At 36.5% G+C, this 14,117-nt stretch overlaps 1 protein-coding gene across 6 annotated transcripts in view; it reads right to left on the bottom strand.

The window, feature by feature from the left end:
* The window catches only part of DNAJC13 (DnaJ heat shock protein family (Hsp40) member C13), a 117,921-nt gene that overhangs the window by 93,079 nt on the left and 10,725 nt on the right, over positions 1 to 14,117 (bottom strand). For all 6 annotated transcript variants that reach the window (XR_003237477.2, XR_011995264.1, XM_026015437.2 and 3 more), the window contains exon 2: positions 5,488 to 5,568. Coding sequence is in view for 4 of the 6 variants with exons in the window: in XM_026015437.2 (XP_025871222.1) it covers positions 5,488 to 5,555 (68 nt within the window). In the remaining 2 variants the exon portion in view is untranslated. The remainder of the gene's footprint in view (positions 1 to 5,487; positions 5,569 to 14,117) is intronic.

Below are 14,117 nucleotides of genomic sequence, written 5' to 3'. Positions count from 1 at the left end.
AAAATAAATAAAAATCACCCTAAAGTTTCTCTAAGTGAATCTGCACTTCCGCTTTAATTGAAATATGTGCATCCTCCTTATTAGAAATGGCTTGCTTATTAGACCAAAAATGAAACTACGCTCCTTCATGAAAGAAAAGCGCTTTTTACTGCTGAAAGCTATTCCCCCTTCTTGGTCCTTCCAGAGCAAACATATAGTTAGGTACTTTGCGTGGGGGAATATGATAACCATAGGAGAAAAGGCTACTTGTCAGCCAAGGAGACTACACTAACCATAAATAGACTTGAATTAATAAGAGCATGGAGTAGTGGCTGCAAAATAAGACCCGTGAAAACTATTACAAAGGTAACATGAAATAGGTCACATGAATATCTCAAGAGAAATATGTAAAGTGGTTATTTTTTAATTTAGATGTATGTAAATATACATATTTAACTTAAGACATATATTTTTAATTTAGACATACATAAAAAGAAAAATACTTATTCATCCTTGCTGGCACTATCAATAACGTTTTTCTGAATGTTGGGCCTGGGTTAGCAGTATGTATACAGGCACAAAGTCACTTAAAACCAAGGCCTTAAATCCCCAAAATCACACATAAAATCTGTTGTAGACAGACTTGTTTCTAGAGAAAAGGTTCAACGAACAATTCTAAAACAACACAATTGGGACGCCTGGGTGGCTCAGTGGTTTGGCACCTGCCTTTGGCCCAGGGCATGATTCTGGAGACCTGGGATCGAGTCCCACGTCAGGCTCCCTGTATGGAGCCTGCTTCTCTCTCTGCTTGTGTCTCTGCCTCTCTCTATCTCTCATTAATAAATAAATAAAATCTTAAAAAAAATAAAAAATAAATAAAACAACATTTTTTTTAAGGTTTCATTTATTCATAGAGACAGAGAGAGAGGGGCAGAGACACAGGCAGAGGGAGAAGCAGGCTCCATTACAGGAAGCCTGATGTGGGACTCGATATTGGGTCTCCAGGACCACACCCCAGGCTGCAGGCGGCACTAAACTGCTGCGCCACTGGCGCTGCCCAAAACAACACAATTTTTAATGTTAGCCATTTGTTTTTTACATTAAGATGATGAGGAATGCTTTAAAATTAGATTAGAATCAGCCACATAAAATATGTAAGTGTAATAAAAATTTGAGTGCCACATAATAATGTACATGATTAATGAAATAACTATCCCTCTCTGGAAAGGAAAGATCTTTTAAGAAGTTAAAAGCTTCAAGTTGTCACTAAAAACAAAATACTGCTGTAACAAAAATTTTTTTTTGAAACAAATTTTAAAAGATGTAAATAAATGGAAATATTCCGCACATGGATCAAAAGTCTCATTACTGTTACGGCAGCAATACTCCCCTATTTGATCCACACCTTTAATATAATCCCTATCAAAATCCCAGCTGCTTTTTTTGTAAAATTGACTAGCTAACTCTAAAATTCTTATGGAGATGCAAGAGACCCAGAACAGCCAAATCTTGAAAATGAACAAAAGTGAATTTCAAACTTCTTAGTTTTATTTTTATTTTATTTTTTAAAAAGATTTTTAAATTTTATTTATTCATGAGAAACACAGAGAGAGAGAGAGAGAGGGAAGGAGGGAGAGTCAGAGACACAGGCAGAGAGGGAGAAGCAGGCTCCATGCAGGGAGCCTGACGTGGGACTTGATCCTGGGTCTCCAGGATCACACCCCGGGCTGAAGGCGGTGCTAAACCACTGAGCCACTGGGGCTGTCCCCCTAGTTTTAAAACTTAGTACAAAGCTAAACTAATCAAGATGATATAGTTCTGGTATAAGGCCAGGCATATAAATTAATGGAACAAAATTGGCAGTTCACAAATAAACCTTTACATTTATGGCCTATTATTTTTGACCAGAGTCCCAAAACAATTTAATAGGGAAAGAATAATCTTTTCAACAAATGGTGCTGGGACAACTGGATATCCACATGCAAAAAGAATAAAATTGGATCTCTATTTCACACTATATACAAAAATTAACCCAAAATCAAAGCTATAAAATTCTTAGAATATGGGAGTAAATCTTTGAGACCTTGGATTAAGTAATGGCTTCTTAGATATGACACCAAAAGCACAAGTAGCAAAAGAAAAAGATAAACTGGATTTCGTCAAAATCAAAAACCTTGTGCTTCAGGTGATAACCATTAAAAAAGTAAAAAGAACCCACAAAATAGCAGAAAATATCTGAAATCATATGTCTGATAAGCAACTTATATTCAGAATATATAATGAACTCTCACAACTCAACAAAAGGATGAATAACCCAAATAAAAAAAATGGGTAAGTGATTTGAATAGAGATTTTATGAAAAATACACAAATGGCCAACAAAGAAATAAAAAGATATTCAACATCTAGTCATCAGGGAAATGCAAATTAAAACCACAAATGGTGCCTGCGTGGTTTAGCTGGTTAAGTGTCCAACTCTTGGTTTCAGCTCAGGTCATGAGTTCATGGGTTGTGGGATTGAGCCCCACCCTCAGGCTCCACACTCATCAGGGAATCTGTTGAGGATTGAGGATTCTCTCCTTCTGCCCCTCCCTCCACTCATGCACACGCATGCTTACTCTCTCAAAAAATAAATAAATCTTAAAAAATAAATAAATAAATAAATAAATAAATAAATAAATAAAATAACAACCACTTCATATCTACTAGGATAGCTAAAATAAAAAAAGACAATGACACATATTGGTATGGACATGGAGAAACTGGACTCCTCATACAGTGATAGAAGGATTGTGAAATGCTTCAGTCACTTGGAAAAGCTTGGCTGTTCCTCAAAAAGTTAAATGTAGAGTTATCATATAACTATATATAACTCCATATAAGAATTCCACTCCCAGGTATGTACCCAAGAGACTTGGAAATACACATTCACCCTAAGGTTAAACAAAAACATTTACAGCAGCATTATTCATAATAGTAAAAAAGTGGAAACAATACAAATGTTCATCAACTGATGAATGGATAAACAAAATGTGGCAAATCCATACAATAGGATATTACTTGGCAATAAAAAGAAATGCACAAGCTACAATATTGATGAGCCTTAAAAACATGCTACGTGAAAGAAGACAGTCACAAAAGAGCCCATACTATACAATGCCATTCATGAAATGTCCTAAATACGCAAATCCTGGGGCACCTGGATGGTGCAGTGGGTTGAGCATCTGACTCTTGGTTTTGGCTCAGGTCATGAAATCAGGATCATGAGATCAAGCCCATGTTGGGCTCCATGTTCAGTGCAAAGTCTGCTTCAGATTCTCTCTCCCTCTTCTTTTGCATCTCCCCTCCCTGTGCTAGTATACATATGCACTCGTACTCTTTCAAAATAAATAAATCTTTAAAAAAAAAAAAAAAGCGCAGATCCTGTGACAGTAGATTATGGGCTGCCAGGTGCTAGGAAGGTGGGGAAAAAAAAGAATTGCTAATATTATTAGATTAGATTTTTGGGGAAGTGATGAAAGTGTTCCAAAAATGGTTAGTGGTGACAGTTCACTACTCTACTGAATACATTAAAAAGCACTGAATGGTACACTTTATAAAGTAAATTTTATGTTTTGTAAATTTTATCTCAATAAAGATGTTATAAAAATAAGTTTCAAGGTGTCAATTATGGAGGCAAGGAATTGTGCTGAGAGCACATAAACAGTTCTGCTCCAAATTGTTACAAAAGAAAGAAAAGAGGACTGTCTTTAGTCTTAGTCACAACTTTCCTTAGAATATAAGAAAATTTCCCGGAGATCACAATTACTGACAAGCTCACAAAACAAAAAGTATTCAGGGGACGCCTGGATGGCTCAGCAGTTGAGCGTCTGCCTTTGGCTCGGGGTGTAATCCCATGGTCCTGGGATCCGAGTTCCACATTAGGGCTCCCTGCATGGGGCCTACGCCTCCCTCTGCCTATGTCTCTGCCCCTCTCTGTGTGTCTCTCATGAGCAAATAAATAAAATTTAAAAAACAAACAAAAAAAACCCAAAAAGTATTCAGTAAGCTTGTTCTTTAGAATTAGAACAATGCATCAATATGTAATACTTGTATTAAAAAAATAGAAGTTATAGTATGATGACCAGAGTAATTTACCACTTGGGGAAAAAATAAAAATCATTTCAATATATAATTTTTTTAAGGTTTACTCAAAGAACTAAAGAGACTCACACTACCCTGGGTATATTAATTTTCTAACTTTTCTCATTGAAATTAAATGAAGAAAAAATTTCAAGACAAATATTCTACAAGTGTAACAGTTATGCTCCCTAATTTAGGAGCTCGTACAATTGAGTTATTAAAAGGAAACAAACACTATCTTTCAAAATTATAGTCAGTTTGCTAATGCAAACCAGAAACACTACAGAATTCAGATGTTGCACCATTCTAAGAAGTTACTACACTATTACCTAAAAGATGAAAAGTTCAGAAAAAGATCTAAAGTTACTGGCTTTGTGTACATGGCATGGTTTATCCAAGGCCTGATTTGGAATAATGTGGCCACCTATTTGTCAAAGTGTGGGACACTCATTTTACTTATCACTACTTAAAAGGATTAGAGAGGAAACTTTTTTTGGTAATGATCAATATGTGCCATTCACTGAATACTCAATGTATTTAAGGCATGATTTTAAAACCTTCACATGTTCCATGTCCTCACAGCAATCTGAGGGATAGGAATTATTACTGGTTTTACAAAAAGGAAACATAGGCATCAACATCTTGGTCTGACCAGGCAGGCTACTAAAAACTATCACTGCCTCTCCCAAGGAAAAGATAAGATCAAACTCATTGTTTTTTTAAAGATTTTATTTACTTATTTATTTGAGAGAGAGAGAGAGAGAAAGCACAAGCAGGGGAAGGGGCAGAGAGAGAGAAGCAAGCTCCCCACTGAGCAGGAAGCTCAGGGCTCCATCCCAGGGCTTGATCCCAAGAATCTGGGACCATGACCTGAGCCAAAGGCAGAAACTTAAGCAACTGAGCCACCCAGGTGCCTCAGATCAAACCCAATTTTTAAAAATCATTATAGGACTAAAGAAAGATTATAAAAGGCACTATTAGCATATTTTCTCTGACAGTCAAATCGACATGCAAATGCACCCATCACACACAGGTTAGTCTCTGGGCAATAAAGCTGTGGAATTAATACTCTGCCATTACTACATAATCCAATCATTAATTGACATCCAAGGAGGTAGATAAATGGTCTGTTTTCCTTTTGTTACTTTTAATTCTTACCCACTCCTTCTTAAGACAGACACAGACACCGGAAATGTCAAAAGAAAAAAAGAACAATAATTTATTCCAAGTGTAGCATTTGCATTTAAAATATGCACATATGCTTTTTCAGAAGAGAAGGGCTGAATGGCATAATTGAGCTGTGTGGTACTACTCAAGATATTGAAAGTTATGTTTCAAATGATACTTCACAGAAGCACAGAAAAATAAAACCAACAGAAATACTTACTTTCCCCTCCATGAATGTTTTGTTGTATAGAAACATGCCAAATCTTTGTTTTCCCTAATTATGTTCATTTTGTGCCGAAACCTGGAAGATAAAAATATGGCTGGATTTAGTACAGTTATCCTTCGAGTTTTTCCTTAATTTCCCATCCATACTTCCAGAGCCTGCCATATAGTACTGATTTTAAGGAACAAATTCTTCCATGAAACCATAAGATTTTAGTGGACAGGCACTGGTCTGTTCACCTTGCTGCCATAGACTTTAGCACACCATATTGTGATTATCTGCTCCCCTCCACTACACTGAGTTTCTTAAGGACAAGAATTGTCCTCAACATTCCAAAAACAAAGAATCTAATAAGAAATGTTTAAGTAAATGAATCTTTAACTCTCACATTACCAAAAAAAAGGCTTGACACAATATCAGCACCTAAAAATCGGCCAAGTATCAAACCAATTCCAAAAGGCTTTTGTTGAGCTACTGTCAGTAGTCACTGTCACTGTAAAGGACACCCACTATAAATACAATTTAACTTAAAAAGAGCAACATTTTAATTACAAAAGTAATGCATGTCCATAGTAAAAAATCTAAAATGCTCATAAAGTAAATTCCAGCATGCAAAGTAATCATTCTAGCCTCCCTTCTTCTATTTAGAATTAGCTTTTTAAAAAAAAAAAAAAAAAAAAATTTAATTAAAAAAAAATTAAGATTGTCAATTGTACTGCTTAAGCCTGTTTTCACACAATATTAATCTTCTTCTGTGGAATTAAATATTCTTTGAAAAAGTGATTTTTTAAGGCTATATGGTATTCCATTGTATGAATATACACTAGGACAATGCTACTTAAGGTGTAACCGCAAACATCAAGCTAAGTACAGAAACTGACAGTAAGTGTTTAGAAACCTTTATAGCAGTTTGGTGAGTGAATTCCTCTGGTTGAAGAGTATATAGACCAAACAGTTCAGGACTCTGAACTTGTGTGATGAATCACATGGTAATAGCTTCCTACCAGAGGGACAATGTCACATGTCATCTTTTAAAATTAGTTTACTTGGGATCCCTGGGTGGCGCAGCAGTTTGGCGCCTGCCTTTGGCCCAGGGCGCGATCCTGGAGACCCGGGATCGAATCCCACATCAGGCTTCCGGTGCATGGAGCCTGCTTCTCCCTCCGCCTGTGTCTCTGCCTCTCTCTCTCTCTGTGACTATCATAAATAAATAAAAAAATAAAATAAAAATAAAATAAAAACAAAAAACAAAACAAAAAATAAATAAATAAAATTAGTTTACTGACTGTAGCCCAAAAGTATATGAAATCCAGAACCCACTTACTTCATGAAAAAAATTAAATTTAGCTAATTGTACAGGATAAATATTAGAACTGTTTACTAATGAAAAGACTGATAAATGTTGAAAATACTACATAATTTGTTTCATACTGCATAAAAGCTAAAAATGAATAGGTCATTTATTTCTTCTTTTGTGACTTGACTATCTCTCCCTACCCTTAATTAGAAACCTACTTTAAAAAATATCAGATACTTGGGACACCTGGGTGGCTTAGCAGTTGAGCGTCTGCCTACGGCTCAGAGTGTGATCCTAGGGTCCTAGGATTGAGTCCAACATCAAGCTCCTCAAGGGGAGCCTGCTTCTCCCTCTGCCTATGTCTCTGCCTCTCTCTGTGTGTCTTTCATGAATAAATAAAATCTTAAAAAAAAAATATTGGATACATACCAAAGTGTCAATGCACACTAAATAGTTGGAATTATGGTTCCAACCATATTATGGTTCACACTGGTCTAATTTTTTTTTGGTCTAATTTTTTTTAATCAGCAAGTATTTTTTAAAAAATTTGAATAAAACTATTTTCATTTAAAAACATTTTTATAACAGCTTTTTGAGATGTAATTCACACACCATAGAATTCACCCTTCTTAAGTGTACAATTCAGAGGTTTTTAGTATGTTCAGAGTTTTACAACCGATACTGTTTTACATTTTTGTCACCCCAAAAAGAAATCCTGTTAGAGGAGTCACTCCTCCTTCCCACTCACTCCCAGCCCCTGGCAACCACTAATCTACTTTCTCTTACTATGGATTTGCCTATTTTAGACATGTCATATCAATGAATCCTACAAAATGTGGTCTCTGTGACTGCCTTCTTTCATTTAGCATGACATTTTCAGAGTTCATCCATACAGTGGCATGGATTCATTTCCTTCTATTGTATAGATATACCACATTTGTTGATCAGTTGAGACTCATTCGTGTTGCTTCTACTTTTTGGTTATTATGAATCATGCTGCTACAAATATTTGTACAAATACGTTTTTCTCTGGAGTATATATATACCTGCCTGGCAAAAACATTTTAAAAGACACCTCTATTTTGAAATTGCTTTATTTCTACTACTTGTTTTTGTATTAGCAAAGTGGCAAGGGCCTCTATACTCTTATGTAGAATACTCTTCCCCTACCTACATGGCTCACATGTCCTTCAAATCTGCATTCAAATGGCACTTTTATGAGGCCTACCCTAACTATCCTGTTATAAATTGTCATCACTTTCCTCATTCTACACTTTCAATTCCCTCTGACTCCTGCTTATTTTTCCTCTATGGCACCTTTCATTGTCTAATGTGTAATCTATTATCTCTCTAATCCTGCTACCGTATTCAGAGAGAAGCATTTTTGTCTATGAAGCTCATTTATAAGTACACACACACACACACACACACACACACACACACACCCAGAGCCTGCAAGAGTGCCTGACACAAAACAGGTGCTCAATGAGTATTTGAGTGAATGAATGAAAGAAATGCAGCAATCCCATGGGAAATTCTGATGTCCACTTTAAACTTCATGTTCTAACAAGTACTCTTTTTTTTTTTTTTTTTTTTTTACAAGTACTCTTAAGATTTTGTCAAATCTTCTGAAAAAGCATCAACTCATGCTCCGAGGAATAAGAGAACCACAAGTAAGAGCAAGGTTAGGGAAACCTTTACTGTTACTAGAGAGGAAATTACAGTCAACTGACATCTTCCTACTAGTGTGTATGGAGACAGCTAAATATAGTCCTGACAGTTGGTACGTTTTGTTTGTTTTTTTCCTGGATTGTGTATCTAAGACGAAATAGACAGCCAACTAAGACTTATTAAAACCAGCAACATTTTCCCTGCCTTCTAAATCATTTGCAGTAAATGATACTGCTGAAAAGAAACTTAGGTAGGATCTCTAGAATATGCCAAAATAATAAAAAATATAGGTCTACAGATGTTATCTTTCCATTAGATATACTACAACTGAAGACTGGAATAAGAGAATAAAAAAGGAGGATAAAAAAGGCAACGGCCGATATTAAGAGTGGAGTTTGGATTGCTAGTCCATAACTTATGATATCTGAATGATAGGCTCTGTACCAAGACCTATCTTAGAAAAACGGTTAAGAAAATGTACTTGAGTGAAGATACCATTAAAAAACTTTAAATTTAAAATGGAAGTGAGAGAAAAATAGTAAAGACATAAAATGATAGCTCCAAAGAACTTAAAGCATGACCCAGGAGGGTGATAAAAACCCTGAAGTTGACTTCATAGGTATCACTGATTTGGGGGAATATGTAACTCAAATGGATCTTTTATTTATTTTTTTTGTTTAAAGATTTATTTATTAATGAGAGACACACAGAGAGAGAGACAGAGACAGAGGCACAGGCAGAGGGAGAAGCAGGTTCCATGCAGGGAGCCCGACGTGGGACTCGATCCTGGGACTCTAGGATCACGCCCTGGGACGAAGACAGGTACTAAACCGCTGAGCCACCCAGGGATCCCCTCAAATGGATCTTTTAGTAGGGGAAATATAACAAGTTTACATCAAGAATGCTTATCTACAACTTTCTGAAGACCTAGGAACTTGGTGGTGATTGAAAGCAGCACCAAACTCTAGAGATTTCTTAGGATAGATCAAAGAAGGAAGGAAGAAAAGACCTAACATACACATTAATTATTAAACTAACAGAAGATATACAAATGGCCAACAGGTATATAAAAAGATGTTTGATGTCACTATCAGAGAAATGCAACTCAAAAGCATGAGAGGGGGTGCCTGGGACTCTCGATCCCGGGGTTGTGAGTTCAAATCCCTCATTTGGTGTGGAGATTACCAAAATATAAATATTTATATTTATATAAATATATTTTACTTATTTATATAAGTAAAAATCTTTTTTTAAAGGCATATTATTTCATACGTGTTACAATAGCTATTGTCAAAACAAACAAAAAACCCCAAAAGACAACAAGTTTTGGCAAGGATGTAGAGAAACTGAATACTGTTTAGTGGGAATATAAAATGGTGTAGGCAGTACAGAAAACAGTATGGAAGTTCCTAAAAATTAAAATTAGAACTACCAGATGATCCAGCAATCAAATTTCCACATATTTACTCAAAAGAACTGAAATTAGAAATCTTGAAGAGGAATACTCATTGAAGCATTTTTCTCTTAAAAGCCAAGATGTGGAAACAACTATAAGTCCATCAAAGGATGAATGAATAAAAAAATGTGGCATACACATAAAATGGAATATTCCTCAGTCTTGAAAAAGAAGGAAATCTTGCAATATGCAACACAGGTGAACTTTGGGGGGGGACATGATGCTTGAAGTTAGTCCAGAAGGGCAAATACTGTGTGACTACATGCAATTATATGAGTTATAGTCATATAGTCAAACTCACACAAACAGAGAGTAGAATGGTGGTTGCCAGGAACTGGGATGTACTGGAAATGGGAAGTTGCTAACCAATGGGTATAAAGTTTCAGTTGTACAGGATGATTAAGTTCCAGAGATCTGCTCTACAACATGGTGCCTATAATTAACAATACTGTACTGCACATTTAGAAACCTGTTAAGAGGACAGATCTCATGTTAAGTGTTCTTACCACAATAAAATAAAATTTAAGAAAATTTTAAAATAAACTACTGATTACTTGGTCTGGTAGAAAAGATATCATGCAGATAACCATATTGACAGAAAAATACAATATAAGATTAAAGAAGTACTTCAATTCTCTGGACATCACTAGAAGCTCCTATGGCCAAAATCAGCACACCTGACAATTATCTCTAATATTTTAGGAAGCAACAAGTGATATTGCTATTGTGCATCCAATTCTGAATAACCACCTCCAAAAAAGGCTAGTAAAATGGAGGTGCTCTCTTTAGAAGAAAATTATTTCACTATCTGAAAAGCTTGCCTTCAGCCATGTTATATATAGGCAGAGGTATATTTGAGAGGCAAGAAAGGGAGGAGACACCTAAGTAACCAAGTCAACTCCAGAAATAATGGGATAATTCAGTGCTATTTATTGCTAGTGTCTGCATAGCTTCATAATAGAAATCAGGATAATCCTTTTTTTTGAGCCCTCAGTAAAGATTAGCTTGAAATTGGGGAGGCACGGTGACTCTAAAAAAAATGACTTAAGAGACATCCTGAAATTATGCAAAAACTAGGTTTCTTTGAGTATTCATCGTGTATTAATGATTTGGCCAGGCTCTGACTATGCATTTATCTACCTACCTCATTTCATCTCCATAACATCACTATAGTACAGATCTGATGAACCCATTTTATTGACAAGAAAATTGTAGAGAATTTATATCACTTCTCCCAGGGCACATTGCTGGTAAGTAGCAGGGCCAGACTTTGGACTCAATCTGCTTAACTCTACACTCTATGTATTTAACCTAAGCAATAAAACCTTCCGTCAAATTTAGGAACTCAAAATAAATTCATCCTGACCATGTAATTACAGATGTATTATCTGACCACACATTCCTGGATTAATTTAGAACCAGTTCCAATTATTACTTTCACACAATTTCAAACAATGAAACAAACTGCCATATTCAACACAAGGCAAAAGAAATAAAAGAAAATGCAAGGCTCCAAGGCTGAAATACTCTACCATCTAAAAATAAACTTTTAAAAATTAATTTCTATAGATAAGCTTTAAAAAGATTTTTAAATAAAGTGTTCAAAACAAACATGACAGAAGTTTGCCACCAATATGATTCCAGGATAGTCTTCAAGGAGCCCTCAATAACAGAAAAAATATTACTTTAACACTGAACTTTTAAAACAACCAGATTAATGAGATCTGAGGCTGGGACCTACTTCCCAACAGCATAATACTAACTTCTCCAAATTTTCAGGTAAAATCTATTTTATATTCCCAATAAAACCTTAACCACTTTGATGCAGTCATTTCATCTGATGAAGGCAACTGGTCTGAAAATTGCACTAACTCTTTCAGACCATGAAGATACTCCCAAACACAAAACTCAGTAGTGGACAATGGCAATACACAAATATCAGAAAAATGCAGAAGAAATAGGATAAGAATATTCTGTACTATGTATCATTCAAAATGAGACTTGGAACAACTTTAAGGAAACCACTGGGAAATGAGTGAAAGCAAAACTGAGGTGGGGGGTCCTCCAAGTACAGTGTTCAAGTGATGATTTAATCTGGCAACTCAAACTTAGAATACCTCCCTGTAGCATAGGTACCAGACTACACTAAACTAATCAATGACTGGCACAAAAAGCTACATTAATATGCGCACTAAACTAGTTTTAGTATTCAATCTATCATCAAGGTAAGTGAGGTAGTGAATTTTTTAAATGTTACTTATGGCTGAACACTGATTAGTAATAACTGCCATTTGCTAGCTGTGTAACTCTCAAGAAAAGCTTCCTAAACTCAGAATCACAGACCATCTATGAAAGAGAGACAACAGCATTTGTGACAAAGGGCTTCGGTGAGGACTAAATGAGATTAAGTAAAGGGGAGAGTGTGATGCTTGGCTCAGAATAAGCACTCAAAAATATATTTTTTAAAGATTTTATTTGATAGAGAGAGAAAGCATGAGGGGGTGGGGGCAGTGGGAGAGGGAGAAGCAGACTCCCAAATGAGTAGGAAGCCCCATGTGGGGCTCAGTCCCAGGACCCCTGGATCATGACCTGAGAAGACAGACGCTTAACTGACTGAGCCACCCAAGCACTCAAAAACATGGACTACAATCCTAATAGTTATTACTGTACTTTAAATATACCACCCTAGATATGAAATAATTGTTTCCTATCTATGATTACCTCTCTCACTTTCAGGCTTACAGGGCCCTGTATCTCTCTTAAAGCTTCTTGGGCGGGAAAGTTAAAACTATTACTTAATCATAAATCTTTTAATTTCAATCCTTATACTATTTATTCAATGTATATCACCAACAAATATCAGCTAGGATTTCTACTTTCAAAAGTAGAGTGTTTGGCAGCCCAGATGGCTCAGCGGTTTAGCACCACCTTCAGCCCAGGGCCTGATCCTGGAGACCGGGGATCAAGTCCCACGTCAGGCTCCCTGCATGGAACCTGCTTTTCCCTCTGCCTGTGTCTCTGCCTCTCTGTGTGTGTCTCTCATGAATAAATAAATAAAATCTTTAAAAAAAAAAAAAAAAGGTGTTTTGGGATGCCTGGGTGGCTCAGCAGTTGGGCGTCTGGCTTCGGCTCAGGTCATGATCCCGGATCTGGAGTCCCCCATCGGGCTCTCTGCAGGGGGCCTGCTTCTCCCTCTGCCTGTGTGTGTCTCTGCCTCCCTCTGTGTCTCTCATGAATAAACAAATAAAAATCTTTTTTTAAAGAAAGTGTTTTATTGCTTTAATCAGTACTCATATTTTTCACCTGCTAATTCAAAAATAATAGCGATACATATTTAAGCTGTGTTGAATATATAAGGGTGTCATTATTTAATATCCATTGTTATTTTATTCTTTACAATTTATCTTATCTAAGAATGTTTATAAAAGAAATAAATAAGGACACCTGGGTGGCTCAGTCGGTTAAGTCTGACTCTTCATTTTGGCTCAGGTCATGACCTCAGGGTTATGAGACTGAGCCCCACTTCAGGCTCTGCACTGGGTATGGAGCCTGCTTAGGATTCTCTGCATGTTTCTTTAATAAGCTCTGAAAGTGTTTCTAAAATTGTTCGGGCAGCGTGGGTGGCTCAGCGGTTTAGTGCCACCTTCAGCCCAGGGTGTGATCCTGGAGACCCGGGATTGAATTCCACGTCAGGCTCCCTGCATGGAGCCTGCTTCTCCCTCTGCCTCTCTGCGTCTCTCTCTCATGAATAAATACATAAAAATCTTTAAAAAAATAAAATAAAATTGTTGTTCATAGGCAAAAACTCTTAAGCGACCATAATTCCCACTAATCGTGAAGAAAAATATACAAAACTTCCAGTATCAAGCAGCTCAAGCATCAAGCAGGCAATTGCAATAACAGTCATTTATAGGCACATTCTCTAAACAGCAATGAACTGTCCAACTAAAAAAATGTGAAACTTGTTGGATGATATCTTAGTAGCAGCTCCATCATCAGCACTTGCCACCCTGCCAGTTGTTAAGATGTATTCAACAAGTTAGCAAGAATTTACCTGTTCAAACTAATTATTGATTAAATACCATCCCCTTTGGGGCACCTGGGTGGCTCAGTCAGTTAAATGTCTGCCTTTGGCTCAGGTCATGATCTGTTCCTCTCAAGATGCTTTCGAACATTCAGGTCCTGGGATGAGCCCTACATCAG

The sequence above is a fragment of the Vulpes vulpes genome, chromosome 11 (assembly GCF_048418805.1).
Source record: "Vulpes vulpes isolate BD-2025 chromosome 11, VulVul3, whole genome shotgun sequence".
NCBI lineage: Eukaryota > Metazoa > Chordata > Mammalia > Carnivora > Canidae > Vulpes > Vulpes vulpes.
The sequence above is the reverse complement of the archived record's forward strand: the minus strand, read 5'-3'. Positions and strand labels throughout refer to the sequence as shown.